The 13,530-nt window shown below is 52.1% G+C and overlaps 5 protein-coding genes across 5 annotated transcripts; 3 read left to right on the top strand and 2 right to left on the bottom strand.

Moving 5' to 3' along the window:
* The first annotated feature begins 1,830 nt into the window (after positions 1 to 1,830).
* Positions 1,831 to 3,486, top strand: BGZ61DRAFT_457152 (uncharacterized protein). Its single transcript, XM_046246616.1, has one exon. It carries the CDS (start codon positions 1,924 to 1,926, stop codon positions 3,376 to 3,378), a length of 1,455 nt encoding a protein of 484 aa, XP_046100866.1. The 5' UTR covers positions 1,831 to 1,923; the 3' UTR covers positions 3,379 to 3,486.
* Positions 3,439 to 5,306, bottom strand: BGZ61DRAFT_552040 (major facilitator superfamily domain-containing protein; the record flags this gene model as incomplete). The annotated part of the gene is made up of 4 exons (XM_046255520.1): positions 3,439 to 3,818; positions 3,871 to 4,616; positions 4,667 to 5,095; positions 5,155 to 5,306. The coding sequence occupies 4 exons, from the start codon at positions 5,304 to 5,306 to the stop codon at positions 3,499 to 3,501; spliced, it is 1,647 nt and encodes a 548-aa protein (XP_046100865.1). The 3' UTR covers positions 3,439 to 3,498.
* Positions 5,307 to 6,030: 724 nt separating this feature from the next.
* On the bottom strand, positions 6,031 to 9,486 carry BGZ61DRAFT_590926 (uncharacterized protein). The gene is made up of 4 exons (XM_046256658.1): positions 9,444 to 9,486; positions 9,132 to 9,383; positions 8,398 to 9,082; positions 6,031 to 8,345 (listed from the first exon to the last, which is right to left on the bottom strand). Exons 2-4 carry the CDS (start codon positions 9,373 to 9,375, stop codon positions 6,275 to 6,277), a joined length of 3,000 nt encoding a protein of 999 aa, XP_046100864.1. The 5' UTR covers positions 9,376 to 9,383; positions 9,444 to 9,486; the 3' UTR covers positions 6,031 to 6,274.
* Positions 9,487 to 10,101: 615 nt separating this feature from the next.
* BGZ61DRAFT_457149 (uncharacterized protein) lies at positions 10,102 to 12,111 on the top strand. The gene is made up of 2 exons (XM_046246615.1): positions 10,102 to 10,986; positions 11,052 to 12,111. Exons 1-2 carry the CDS (start codon positions 10,190 to 10,192, stop codon positions 12,091 to 12,093), a joined length of 1,839 nt encoding a protein of 612 aa, XP_046100863.1. The 5' UTR covers positions 10,102 to 10,189; the 3' UTR covers positions 12,094 to 12,111.
* Positions 12,112 to 12,143: 32 nt separating this feature from the next.
* BGZ61DRAFT_70530 (peptidase S8/S53 domain-containing protein) lies at positions 12,144 to 13,368 on the top strand. The gene has a single exon (XM_046257007.1). It carries the CDS (start codon positions 12,214 to 12,216, stop codon positions 13,198 to 13,200), a length of 987 nt encoding a protein of 328 aa, XP_046100862.1. The 5' UTR covers positions 12,144 to 12,213; the 3' UTR covers positions 13,201 to 13,368.
* Positions 13,369 to 13,530: the final 162 nt, after the last annotated feature.

The following is a 13,530-nucleotide window of genomic DNA, read 5'->3' as shown; positions in this document are numbered from 1 at the left end:
AGCTTTGTCTGCATATGCATCACCTTGATGCCTGGTGTCCCTAGAATGTGTCAGAAATTGACTTAGGGTGGGATATTTGCGGGGTCAACCTCGCTCCTAAAGCAGCCACTGCATTCAAAATAACTTCCGGTACGGCGTCATTTTGCAAATTTTCTTCAAATCACGGCTGGTGGAATACCAAATGGTGCTTGTCATGAATTACTCCGAAATGTTCGAGCGAAGCTTCTTGACAAAATGAGGCGCCATGAGTAATTTAGCTTGGCTGGCCGGGAGATGCGCTCCGTGTCATTCCAGGCTGCTGTAGCTGAATGATTAAATGCTGACTTGCCTAAGACAGAGTTGAATGTACGTAAACATCACTGTAGTCTAAGAAACAAAATGGCATTTGAAGTCAGAGCAAAGAATCAAGCAACCTCTCCCGAGCTGCACGGCATTCCCTGTTGAATTAGAAAAAATCGGAATACGTGAGCTCTCTAGTGGAGCGTTCCACTTTTGCAGTTTACATGCCCTTTTAGCTACCCTACACTCGTGTTAATTAATCCCGAGAGGGGGGCATGCAACACACCGACAGGGATAACTCGCTTTTGCGGGCGCATATTCGAGGAGTCATTGCAGACAGGTGTCCAATTTGGCCGTTGAATCTCCTGGCTTGGCATGACAATTGGCTTGCGTTGGGCTTTGCAGTCCCGGCCGGCGATGGGCTGGGAGTGCAAAATGCTATGTTGCTATTTAGCGGCGTGGGGGTTAAGTGAGCATAAGCTCCTTTTCAGACCATCTTGGGACAAGGAAAATTTGTTTCACAGCTCATATATCCATCCGAGTTGATGCACAAGGCGGAATGGAATTCATCGGTTGGAAGCCTGAATATTGAACTGCCCTCGACCTTGTACGCGAGGCTCATTTAATTTAGTATTTTCTATAGATAAGGAGAGGCGTATGGATTTTTATGACGACATGAGTTTTAAGGTTGACAAAGTATAGAACTAAAACTGTAATAAGATTGGCTTTGACGAGGAGGTGGTTCGCCGAGACAGGGCCGGCTCTGAGACATCAGGGTCTCTGGTTCACCCCGCTGTGATGCACTTGGAGATAGAAGGGCTCGATGCCCCCGAATAGATAGTAGGCGTTTAGTCGGTGGGATCAGTCAGAATCTGCGTAACGACTCACGGGTATTGCGTAGAGTAGGGGTCTAGGAGCTCACTGCCGAGTTGAGTCGCAGGGATTGATCGACAGGATTGACCAGGAAGAGAAAGGGGCGTCTCTTATCTCCTTCTGTCGTATCAGACCGCAAAATCTGCCAAGCCAGTCCGTTGGCCTGGGCCGTGAGACTAGATGGCACTTACCAATGCCAGTAGATTGAAGATCTGCGGTAGCAATTGCTCCCAGCCACATCGCTAATTTCTGAAGCCCCAATGGCTAGAGAACCAAATACTGCCTAGAAATCAAATCTGACAGCCGGAATAACGGCAGATTAGTACAGATTCGGCTTAATTAGGACACCGTTTCTGGATTAACACGGTGTGTGGAGGCGGCCAGTAACCATGGCGTCATTATCAAGGTGCCGCACGACCCGCACGACTACGGGTCGGACGGAAAGTTAAGAATGCGCTATGGATTCCTTGATCAATATCATTCGCTGAATGGGATGTGCTATCTGTTCTGCACAGCCCCATCACAGCCTATGTCAATCCTCATCATCCCTGGGAGTGGAGTCGTATGCAGTGCGATTCGGCTAACAAGTGCCGCGAGATGGATGGGTCGGCACAAGCATGAAGTTGCTGGACAAAGGCTTGATTGTGGTGAAATCTTAAAAAGGAGCTGCAGAAAGCGAGTTACTGGAATGGAAATCTCTGCAACTCCTCAATTGGGGTCTCGTTGTTCACGTTATCGCCAAAAGCCTCAATGTGAGCTACTCCCGTCGATATGATGCGCCTCCTTCGCCCACAGCGCGTCGTCATGGCGGTGGTGATGGCGACGTGCGTCCTGATGGTCTTCGCCGCCTTCAAAGTCGACACGCACGACAGCTTCAATCCCATCATGTGGCGGCCGGCGTTTATCGAGTCCGAGAGGTCCAACGTCCACGGCGTCATGCGGAGCAAAACCCACGAGTTCCGCATCCTCGCCAGCATGCGCAACAAGATGGGCTTCTTCAACGCTATCGACGCCAAGAAGACGGGCTACGAGATCATGAACCCGACGCTGCTGCAGCTGCCCGAGGGGAGTCGACACGAATTCCTCGTCATTGCGCGCGCGTTCCACGTCGACAAGAAGATCAACGACAAGAAGTACCGCCTCGCCCGCCAGGTCGCCTTCTTCGCCGACCTCACCTACAACCGCCACGGCATGCCAGAGCTCACGGCCGATACGTGGTCCAGACTTCTCGTCCAAGAGTTCAACGGCCCGGAGCACCACTGCAAGCACCAGCCCGACATGGACAAGTACATCGGCCCCGAGGACATGAAGCTATTCTGGACGCGGGCCGGCGCGCCGCTGCTCATCTTCACGTACCAGGTCGACGACCCGAATCTGTGCCAGGGCATGTTCCTCATCGACGCTCGCGCCGCCGTGCCCGAGCTGGAGCATGCGCTGGGCAGTGAGGCCAAGCAGATGCCGCCCGTTCAGTTCAAGGAGCCTGTGGGATTGCGTCGCCAACCTCCCGAGGGCGAGGAGTCCCACTCCCGCTACCAGCGCGAAAAGAACTGGGCCATGACGCAGTCGCCACTCGCCAAAGACGCCGATGAGCTGCTTTTCATGGTGGAGCCAGGTCAACTATTCCGCTGGATCTCGGACGAAGAGCCCGTCGAAGATGTGGGCGCCGAACAAGAGTCCGCTGTCGAGGCCCCTTTTCCTCATGACGTCAAGATTGAAGATACTTGGCACAGCAGGGAAAAGACGTGCATGCATGATGTCATGCTCTCTAACAACCACGTTCATCAATCGACGCCCATGCTGAGCATCACGCTGTGCAATCGCGGCGAGTGCAAGCCGAACGCAAACAACACAGTCATGGTTGGAATGGTACAGCGACGCTACGATCGCCCCGGCAACCCGTTTACGTGGTACGACCGCCATATCGCCGTGTACGAGGCCGTCGCGCCCTATAGAATGATGAGTGTGAGCAAAAGTTTGGCCTATTACGGCGAGGGCAACAAGTACATCTGGACCGGGAGCATGGTCTACGTCCACCGAAAAGACATCAAGTATGCCCGCGACCGCAGCCATGGGTACCTCGACGATGAGGTTTGGCTGAGCTTCGGCATTGGAGACTCGAGGCCGGGCTGGTTGGACATTGAGGCGAGGGAACTGATAGCAGATCATCATGTGTGCCAGGGTGCAACGGAAGGATACATGAATTCACGGAAAGCCGTACCAAATTAATAGATCATTTACATGCGGGCTACTAGCCATAGAGATAGATTAGGTTGCACAAGCGACGTTTACAAAGTAAACACCAATACAACAAAGCTTCCCTGCTCGGGTGTTAAATCATGCTGTCCTTTACTCTCCGACTTCTCTGTCAACATCCCAGCGCGCGTGCTTCATGATTCTCCAGCTGATGGTCTGTTGGCGGATCTTCTTGCCCCAGAGGAATAGCGGGATCCAGAAGATGAGGACACCTCCACAGATGGCAGCCATCTCACCGTATGCAACGGCATATCCACTCTTGTCGACCCAGGGGTTTGTGTAGAATCCAAGCAAGAAACCAAAGGCTGACTTGAAGGCCAGCTGAGTCACGACAATCTCGCCTGCAATGGGTCGGTAACTGTCGATGGTGTAGACCAGTGACACGTTTGTGGCCTGCGTGATGGTGAAGTTGACTAAATCCATGTTAGTTATATGACGGTGAGCATCTGAAGAAAGGTTCCGTACTTAGACCGATGCCGAGAGTAGGCACTATCCAATGCATGCCCTTTTCAATGCCAACTCCATAGAGAACTAGTGACAAGGGACCGGTGATGAGACTGATCATGATGGCGGGGAGACGCATTTCCGGCTCACGAATACCACCATTGCGACGGGTAAAGTAGTCAGCGACCCAATCCGACAGGTTTCCGCCGAAAAAGATACCCAGAAGAGCACCGATCACTCCAGCGAAGAAGCAGAGGCCAGACTGCCACGCCTCGAAGCCGTACGCGGTGGAGAATGCGGGAGACACGTTGGATGTAATGGCCGTGATGAAGCCGATGGTTACCGACATGACCATGGTGGCCCAGAACACAGGAGGCAAGGCAAGCAGGAGAACAGGACGGATAGTCATGTTCAGGAGCGACTCCTCGGTGAATGTTCCGTGGTTGAGCTTCAGGCCCTGCACCAGGAAATCACTGACCTTTGCCTCGCGACGGGGCGTAACCTCGACATGTTCGGCGTTGCTCTCCTCATCGGCCGTCTTGCGGTGGTAAGCCCCGGACTCGGCGTGCAGCGTGGTGGTGATGCCATGGGCGTCAGGACTGCGGTTGTAGGCGGTTTCGGGGAAGGTGAAGTAGACAATCAACGTCACGGCGCCGATGAGGGCAATGGCGACGTAGTAGATGTACCGCCACGGCTTATATCGGACGATGAAGCCGTCGACAATGGCACCGAGGGCGACTCCGAGATTCAGAGAGGCGTTGTACATGCTGAGCGCGATTAGTGAGGCCTCGGACGACGAGCTTGATTTGAAACTCACGCTGTGATTGTACCTCGCTCGTGGAGGAAAAAGACATCGGCAATGGTAATGGGCGCGAGGCACTCTGCAGCTCCAGCGGCAAAACCCATGACGATTCGAGCAACGAGAAAGTTGGCGTACTCCTTGGCCACGCAGCACCAAATGGCAGTGATGAGGTACATGGTAAAGGACACGACGTAGACCGGGCGACGACCGTACTTGTTGGTGAGCGGCATCCAGACGAGATTGCCGAGACCTTGGAACAGGGCGGTGCAGTTGAAGAAGTAGGCCGTCTTGGCAATGGGGCCAGCCATTCCCGTCTCTTGCCAGTTAGGGAAGAAGTCTTGGGCTGTTTGTAGGATGGCGAGAGTTGGACCGGCGGCCAGGAAGTTGCACAGGATCATGGCGAAGCATACTGCGACGGCAGTGTAGAGCTTGAAAGCTCTGGGCCTGTAGCGAACGCGTTAGATTGCGTGCCATGGATATTGACAACTCGGGAGGGGACTCGCCAGTTGAGAGGGTCCTTGGGATCTTCGGACGGCGTGGGGATGAGGATGATTTCGTTGGTCACCTCGTGGCGAAGTCGGACGTGGCCGAGCGTGTTGACGCCCGTGGCCTCGGCGGCGGGCGGGCCTTCGGACTTGGATGGCTCGGAGGACATGATGATGGACACAGGCCAGTTGCTGGATGGCAATGAAGGCGACTGAAGAAAGGCAGCGAAGAAAGCGAACGGCGCGGGTTGTTATAAAAGCTGGGGATCTGGGGAAGACATGGCATGGGCGGTGGTTGGCGGAACGTGCGTCTCGCTTGGATCTGGTGGACCACAACCCGAGATCGATCTGGGACCACCTGGAGATGCTTGCTCGCTGCGGGATGTGGAGGGATGTGATGGTTGACTCCTCATTTCCCCAGATTCCCCGGAGTTGTCGAGATCAAGATTCTCCACATGCCGAGATGCGTGCGGTCTGGGGTAGTGGTACCGGTAGTGGTCATGCTCCCTTGATCCTAGATAGACCAGGGCTAGATTGTTTACTTGGTGGATTGAGAGTTGAAGTCTGCCGGCTCAGAAGTCGATGAATTCTCGCCACCTTGTCCAGGCTGGCTAAGACCAACTGGGATAGTCCCGGGACGTGGATGCACCCCTCCCTCCACTTCTCAACGTCTTCTTCACGGTTTCTTCATTGACATTAAATGGCATAAGGCTTCTCTATTGATATTTGGGTTGGTGTTATTCCCTGAGAGCCGTGAGGATATTTACACGTTTACTGCCTCTCCATGCGCGATGGGTATATCGCGGCTTCATTCACCGCTGCCATGTCCACCCGTGCCGTAATACCCGCGACAGCCCGCGCGCCTGGCACAGTCAGTGGACGCTTGGTGCCGGGGCTGAAAAGTGACAGCATGACAAAAATGGCACTAGCACCGGCAATGGCGATAAATGAGAAGCTGCTAATAGGAATGACCAAATGAATAGTCGGGCGCTATGTATGGCCTTGCCGATGTGGCCTTGCCGAATGTGGTCCCGAAGAATCTAGACCTCTTTTTACATCAGACCACCTCCATGGGTATGAGCGCTCTATGGAAGCGTTTGCGATATGAAGGGAATAACCCGACCAAACAAAATCTACATTATTTCCACCATGCTTGATTGCGCGTACTCATGAGCTCCTCAATATCAACCGCGCTCAAGTTTTCAGTATCGTACACACGCAGGTTGTTGGTGGCTGCCATTGAGGGGTTGTAGAGAATGTCACCAATGCTCGTGTTTTTTGATGACCCCGAGAGACGTTCCAAGGCTCGTCTGAAGGTGCTGCCCGGGACAGCCGTAGCATTAACCCTCAAGGTGCCTGTGAACTCGTCCATGTCCGCTCGTCTGAGAAGAACAGCAAACTGAAAATTCCTTGGCACGCCCAATTTGCTTTCCGGGTCCTCACGCAGTTCCCACGAGGCCGCATTGAATTCACCATAATCCCTGTCCACGAGGTCAATTGACGCCATGACTGTCCCCGCGGCGATTGTATAATGATCCATTTCAATTGAACCAGTCTGTCTGGTTATTGCCAGCATCCTCCGGCCTCCAGGCGCAATATTTAGGACCTCCGGGCCTCTGTTGTGGCCATGATAGACAAACTGAATGTTGACGTCTTTGATCCTGCCTGGCTCCCGGTGTGACAGGAAATCAAACTCGTATACAAGTAGCGATGCCAAGTCTTGGCCGTCTGCAAGGTACCCATGAACGACGTCTTGGGTACGACAGCGGAGGCGAACGCCGTGGTGAGTTTTGTTGATGGTGTAGGTCAGGTGATGCGGGGGCAGAGACTTCCAGCGACCCTCGTCCTCTTCTTCACCGAGTTCAATTTCTAGAACCGGCGCGCCAACGTCACCGCCAACATATTCAGGAGCAGCCTTGCCTTTGCCCTTGGCCTCAACCTGGTGTCCTAACTCACTGCCTGAAGTCGAGCCGGCTGGACCTGTAGGTCTTGCAGGATGCCGAGAAGTGGAAGCGAAAGATCCCGATCCCAGGAGCGGCGGTACAAAGCCTGCAAGCATCTTCTTGGGTTCTCGATATCTATCCGAAGGACAGCTCTCCAGCATGTCTCGTACTGCATCTTGAGCAAACTCGGCGCAATGAGCATTTTCTTCAGCTTCAATATTAGACATCAACTTCTTCAGAATTGCCTCGGCGTCAGAGTATCGGCCGCGAGTGTCGAGTGCTCTCGCTAGTCGCATACTGCTTTCGATCACCTCCTCCCCACCTACTTTTAAATCGTTATAACCTTCAAGATAATGTATATAGCGAAGCCTAAAATTGAAGAGCACCACGTCCATCTCAGGGTCGTAACTATGCTCAACTCTCCTCAGCTTTTCCGCCCGACGGACTTGCAACTCATCCCAGATGTCGGGCTCACCGGGTTGGTGAGTGATCAGAGGGGGCTCTATTGTGTCGTCGGCTGGTTCCAGATCGGCAGTGTCTGGGGACACGGGGGCAGGGGAAGTGGCTGTTGGAGTATCCAGCGAAAAGTCATTACCGCTTGGTTCGCCAACAGGTCCCCGTTTCCTCTGCTCTTTCTTCAACTGCTCAAGCTCTGGCAATATCAGGCGCCGAATGGCATCCTCGACGTTCTCCAGTAATTTAGTATTAGAGACCGAAGCTCCAGTGCTTCCTGTTTTAACGGTTCGGAAGCTAGAAACGGTACTGAGTGATAAGATTTCAGGAGACCGTCGGCTCCCCTCCAAACGATTGCTGCTGCTTGATTTCTCGGACTCTGACTCAAATTCAGCGTCCTTTGTTTCCAAGAAGTCTCCTGGGAGTGACACTTGGGAAAGGAACAGGAGGTGAAGAGCAATATGCTGGTCGATATCTGCAGACTCGTCCTCGGGATCGTAGTGCTCGCAGAATGGGCAAGTCTCGAGCAGCTGGAAGGCTGGAAGAGGCCCAAAAAGTTCATCCACTATGTCATCAAGTTCATCGATCGTAAAGTCGTTGTCATGCTTTTCGATCATGTGGCGTCTGAAAAGTTGCTCGTGTTCAAAGTACTGAGTTGGGCTGTGGTTACTGTCCATGCAAGTCCAACCTTCTCGCGCATGCTCTTTTTCCATGTGCGAGATCCACGCCCCGTGTGAGTCGAACATTGCATTTGGTGTTGGACATGGCTCTAAAACACAGATAAAGGGCATCAAATCCCGAACAATATGTCGGCTAAGGTTGGTTAGTCAATTCGCAACGCTCGGGCGAAAACATAGGCACTTACGGCCAATTCTCCTTTGTAAACTCCTTCGCTGGATATACTAGAAAGCAATATGGGCATTCAAGCTCAGTCATACCAGGCGTCACTTTTGGACGGCGCGGTAGGTCCACTCCTGTGTACTCGACAGCTTCTCGTTCTGGAATCGGCTCTACTAGTGGCAGCTGGTTCGTGTTCACAGTGGTGGCGCTCCGGAATGAAGGAGCTGTTCTTGGCCTATTCCTGCGCACTTGGCCTGACTGTGATACTTTCTGGGAAGTCTGTCGCGTCCGAACACTGTAGGTGCTTCCAAGTCTGGATGACGCTTGAGGGCCCGAAGGTGTCGACTCCAGTTCGGGTTCCTTCACAAGTCTGGTCACGACCTTCCTGCCTGACCTTGACTTGAGAAATGAGAAATTCTGATGTCTCAAGCAGATAGTTTCGTGCAATCGCTGTCTCAGTCCCTCGCTTGTTTGCTTCAGCGTGGCGTTCAAGTAAGGCAATATCGTGTCCTGGAACTTGATGGTAAGGTTTTCTCCCGTTTCCTCGTCGTACTCGAAATAGTTGGCAACCTTGACGAATCTCCGCATCGCACCTGATCGACGGATCGCTCGTGAGAATCGAAAGAGCTCGTCTAGGATGCCGTCAATACTGTCTAGCGTGTCGTCACCGAGACCAGGCTGGCGAGAGCTCTCGACAGAAAGAAAACTTCCTGCAGGCCATGAGACGAGTACATAGTTGGCGCGGGGTCGATGACATACTCTTTATAGACTCTGCCAGGTCCTCGAGCAAGTCCCGCATTACAGAGTGCGGCACCGAGGCCTTCCTCAGACGCCAGTCCATTGAATCACGCTTCTCAGAGATGGCAGCATTGTTCTGCACCCACAGATTGAATCTGAAAATTTGGTTCTCCGTCACTGCCAGTTCTTCGTGATTAGATGCAGACGAAGCAAGACATCGGTGGAAGAGTTCAGAACACTGCTTTGATAAGGCTGAGATAGACATCACGGCCACTGCCATAATTAGTGTCGAACACGGCTGTGTCAGCTGATCTGAACCGCTGAAGTACTCACATCTAAGAAGATATGGCTAACTACAGAGAGAAGCCCGTCCAGGATTCCGATTGAATATACCTCACGAATTACCTGCAGCCTGAGCGGCTGAATCTGATGGAGGTGAGGGGGTGGATGATGACCAAGCAATCAAAGGTCCCGTACCAGTACATAAACTACAACACCAACAAGCAATAAGCAGCTTGGAACTGCTACACGTAGATGGCAGATACTTACCGTCGTCTCAGTATTAAACTCGTTTTTGAGGGTCTTGAATTCACAACCTTGTCTTGGATAAGATCATACAAGGTGTGATATTGTGCCGGATGAGCCTTATGGGTTCGGTACCATCACGCCAATCCGTGGGAAGCTTAGTGTAGATGTAACCTTTTTCGCGCGGAACTTTCCAACTATATCTCCCGTCTGTTTACATCAACTGTAAATGATTAATTTCAGCAGAGTAAGCGCCAAAACGGCACCCACATAAAATCTAGTCTCCGCGGTTATCGTAGCAAATGCCCGACAGCGTTTGTTGGATGTTAATGGTGATGTACCAGGACATCCAGCCGTATCCTATCATTTGGCACATTTGCGATTAGTCATGTTGTGTCCCCGCCTGGTTCGCGAAAGTGCTCAGCTGAACTTCTTCGCAGCCTCCTTTCTCACTGCTTACGGGCAACGTCCTCCATGTCGTTCATGGGTTGGAAGTGGAAAAAGGGACGCAAAAGAAAGATTAAAAGACATCCATCAAATTTTCCATCCTCAGAATGACTTCTCAACCAACAGGCCATCAAGTTGAAGCCGTCAGCACTGTGGCACACGCATTCGCGCAGCTCCTGATCTCCCCGTCTTCAAGCCGAGTGGAATCTCTATGCCACAGCGTCACTCCAGCCGAGCTAAGGAGATTGAAGAGATATTTGGCCCAGATATGGCTGGAAAAGGATACGTTTCTGCCTTTGCTGTCTCTCTCTACCGGACTCGCGCGCTGCCATGATCGCATAGCACAGGCTCTAGAGCAGATGCTCGAAGAGAGGTATACTGGCAGCCTGACTGACGACATCCAACATGAAACCAGCACAGATTCCCTTCCGACATCGAAATTGTGGAAGTTCGCATATGTCCTCGGAAAACCACCGATGGGCTTTAGAGCAGAAGTCGCCATCCGAGAGGATGCGGCCAAGGTGTTACCAGAACTGTTGTCATTACTGCGAACATGGAACAACCTCGTCGAAGATCTGGTACCAGACGACCCAGATGCCGCTGAAATGGATGGCAACGCAAAATCTAGGAAACATCCAAAGCCACAGATCGATATGACAGCTTTCCAAGGATCCGTCAGCATTCGTACGGGAGCTGAGAACCTGCATCAAACATTACATCGATGCTGGCCTTGCCAATCAGATGATCATGACCATGATGGTGCTCTTGGGGAATGCATGGAAGCTGAACTACAGCTGGAGCCGCAGTGGATCACGCATGGTAACCAGGAAAACTCATTCTTCCTTATCCTCAAGGGCTCAGAAATTAGCCAAGAGTGCAAGGTTCACCTCTCCCATACATCTGAGTACGTAACATGACATCCGCCTGATGATAACTCTTGAATTTCATCCACTAACCCAAATTTTTCAGTCGTGATTTCGAACTAGATGACGAAGAAGCCGCGTGTCTGTTGATCTACGACGACTGGCAGGATTACTGCTTATACCTAGGCTCCGATAACACGGGGCAACTCTGGGCCTACCCATCCGAGGCCCTTGATGTACAGCTCAAGATCCAGACTGATCTTCAAAGCGAGGCCGAATTCAAGCTGCTGTCACTTGAAGATCTCTTTCATTCCCTGGAGCCCACCTATGCCGCAAAACGAGTGATGGATATGATCCTCGCTAGATCCCTACTGCTTTTACTGGACGGGCCTTGGGTGACGCCTTGCCTATCTCTGCAGAACGTCTCAGTGTTTTGCAGAATAGAAAACGGTACACCCCAGCCCCAGTTTGACAAGATATTCATCTCCACCCGTTTTGGCCATGACATTGACCCGCAATCCTTACGAAAACAACGACTTCCACATCCCTTTCCCGCAATCCAAGCTCTTGGGGTCCTCATGGCAGAAATCGAGCTTGGAGATGACCTTCACGGGATATACAAGGACATGGGCCCAAAAAGCGGGATCACGAGGCAGGGACTTGTGGCCAAGAGACTGCTCAAAGAATGTGAGAAACGACTGCCTCTTGGTGCCGGAGTCCTGAGATCGATTAGGTTTTGCATTGAAAGAACCTCGTTTCAAAAGAATATACGACGATCTCCCGTTGGTCTTATACAAGATGACACGAAATTCATCGAGTCTTATTACAATAACATTATCCGACCGCTTGAAGAGGACCTGGTCCTGGGCGCGTACTGGTCGTGGGATGAGATCAACTGGCGAGCATCTCGCAAGCTGGACGACTCCGGGATCTCCAAGATTATAACAATGGCTGCCGCTCCTCCTCCTCGTCCACCGCCATCAACGAGCAACTATGGGGGGCGGAATATTTTGCCAGCCAGTCTGGAGACTTTGGAAGAGGAGAAGGTAGAACAACAACCTAGGTTTCAGCATCCGCGCCAGGGACACAACATCCCTGGACTCGTTTTCGATGGCGGGACGTGCGATCTCGCCGTGGGAGAAATGTAGGCCAAGCTACTAACGTAGATTCTTTTTAACCCGAGTTTACTAATCCAGTCCAGATCTATATCGACCGATCAATGGTTTGAGAAGCTCAAAGATGTGCACACGAACCTCAACCGAGATCGAATGGATGAGCTGAGCGAAGACGAGGTCGAGGACCTCGTAAAGGTTGCTGTCCTAGACACAGGCGTAGATCTGACGCACGAAGCGTTCAAGGAGTTTGTGGAAAATGGCCAGCTAGATGCCGGATATGACTTTGTCAATCGTGGCCAGCTGATGACCGACCTCGATGGACATGGGACACACTGCTGCGACCTGGTTTTCAAGACTGCTTCTTATGCGAGAGTCTATCCTTTGAGAGTCTTTAGGTCGAGCAAACGAGAGGACACAACGCCAGCATTGGTAAAAGAAGTACATCAGTCTCTTGAGTACTCGTCTTTCGATGCAGGATACATGCTGATAATTACCTCGCAGGCCATCTATTACGCTATTGAGACATTAGATGTGGACATCATCTCTATGTCTTTTGCTTTTGAGGAAGAAGAGCTAGCAATCAAAGACGCATTGTACAACGCAAAGAAAAAGTCATTGAAGCCCGTCCTTATGTTCGCGGCGGCATCAAACAACAGGGCACTACAGCACCAGCCGATTGGGTACCCAGCCAGGGTGAATGACCGGGTCATCTGTGTCAACTCGTCGACCGTCCAAGACGAGAAATCGAGTTTCAGCCCTCGTGGGATTCCCGGATGGCCGAATATCAGCGCAATTGGCGAGAACGTCCTCGCTGCATGGCCAACGTCGAGGAGTGGGCCGTGGAAGCGAATGAGCGGAACATCCTGTGCGACACCCATCGTGGCCGGAGTCGCTGCTCTCATACTGGATTTCTCCAAGAAAGACATACCGGAACTCAGAAATCAGCACGGCTGGAATGCACGCAAGGCTGAACTCTGGGAGACGTTGGGGATGCGGAGTGTGCTCAGGAGGTGCTTGACGGACGAATACAAGGATGAGAAATACAACTTTCTGAGGCCGTGGAAGTTGTTGACAGAGCCGGAACATACCATCGCAGTCCGGATTGAGGAAGCTCTCAAGTTTAAGCACCACTGGGGATGAGGCTGAATTCAGGACTTGATGCGCGACTGAGCTCAGCCTCTCACCTGCTACGCGCTGGCAGAGATGAACAGAAGAAGAGAAGAAGCAGGCATACTATGCAGCAAGCAAGCGATGTTACATTGCCAACCTGAACCACGCAGCCCGATTGGTTATGAACGACGTGCAGGAGACGCTTGCTTTCGTTGTCCAATCATGAAATGCCACAAAATCATGGCGGTGGCTATGTAGATGCATGCGGTGGAGGAGCTGAGTAATAGCTGCATGAAAGCCCACCTTCAGTCAACCTTGCTCGTACAGCACAATCGAGTCTTAAAGGCTGAAGTCTCGGGC

This window comes from Ilyonectria robusta (genome assembly GCF_021365365.1).
Source record: "Ilyonectria robusta strain PMI_751 chromosome Unknown BGZ61scaffold_18, whole genome shotgun sequence".
NCBI classification, from domain to species: Eukaryota; Fungi; Ascomycota; class Sordariomycetes; order Hypocreales; family Nectriaceae; genus Ilyonectria; species Ilyonectria robusta.
This window is presented reverse-complemented; position numbering and strand designations above follow the sequence as displayed.

Excerpts from the sequence above, each read along its gene's own strand:
- BGZ61DRAFT_457149 (XM_046246615.1), top strand. The coding sequence starts at position 10,190 with ATGACTTCTCAACCAACAGGCCATCAAGTTGAAGCCGTCAGCACTGTG. Across the intron at positions 10,987-11,051 it reads CACCTCTCCCATACATCTGA|TCGTGATTTCGAACTAGATG; the intron begins GTACGTAACATG and ends CAAATTTTTCAG.
- BGZ61DRAFT_457152 (XM_046246616.1), top strand. The coding sequence starts at position 1,924 with ATGATGCGCCTCCTTCGCCCACAGCGCGTCGTCATGGCGGTGGTGATG.
- BGZ61DRAFT_590926 (XM_046256658.1), bottom strand. The coding sequence starts at position 9,375 with ATGTCTATCTCAGCCTTATCAAAGCAGTGTTCTGAACTCTTCCACCGA. Across the intron at positions 9,083-9,131 it reads CCTGGCAGAGTCTATAAAGA|GAAGTTTTCTTTCTGTCGAG; the intron begins GTATGTCATCGA and ends CATGGCCTGCAG. Across the intron at positions 8,346-8,397 it reads TTTACAAAGGAGAATTGGCC|CCGACATATTGTTCGGGATT; the intron begins GTAAGTGCCTAT and ends AACCAACCTTAG.
- BGZ61DRAFT_70530 (XM_046257007.1), top strand. The coding sequence starts at position 12,214 with ATGGATGAGCTGAGCGAAGACGAGGTCGAGGACCTCGTAAAGGTTGCT.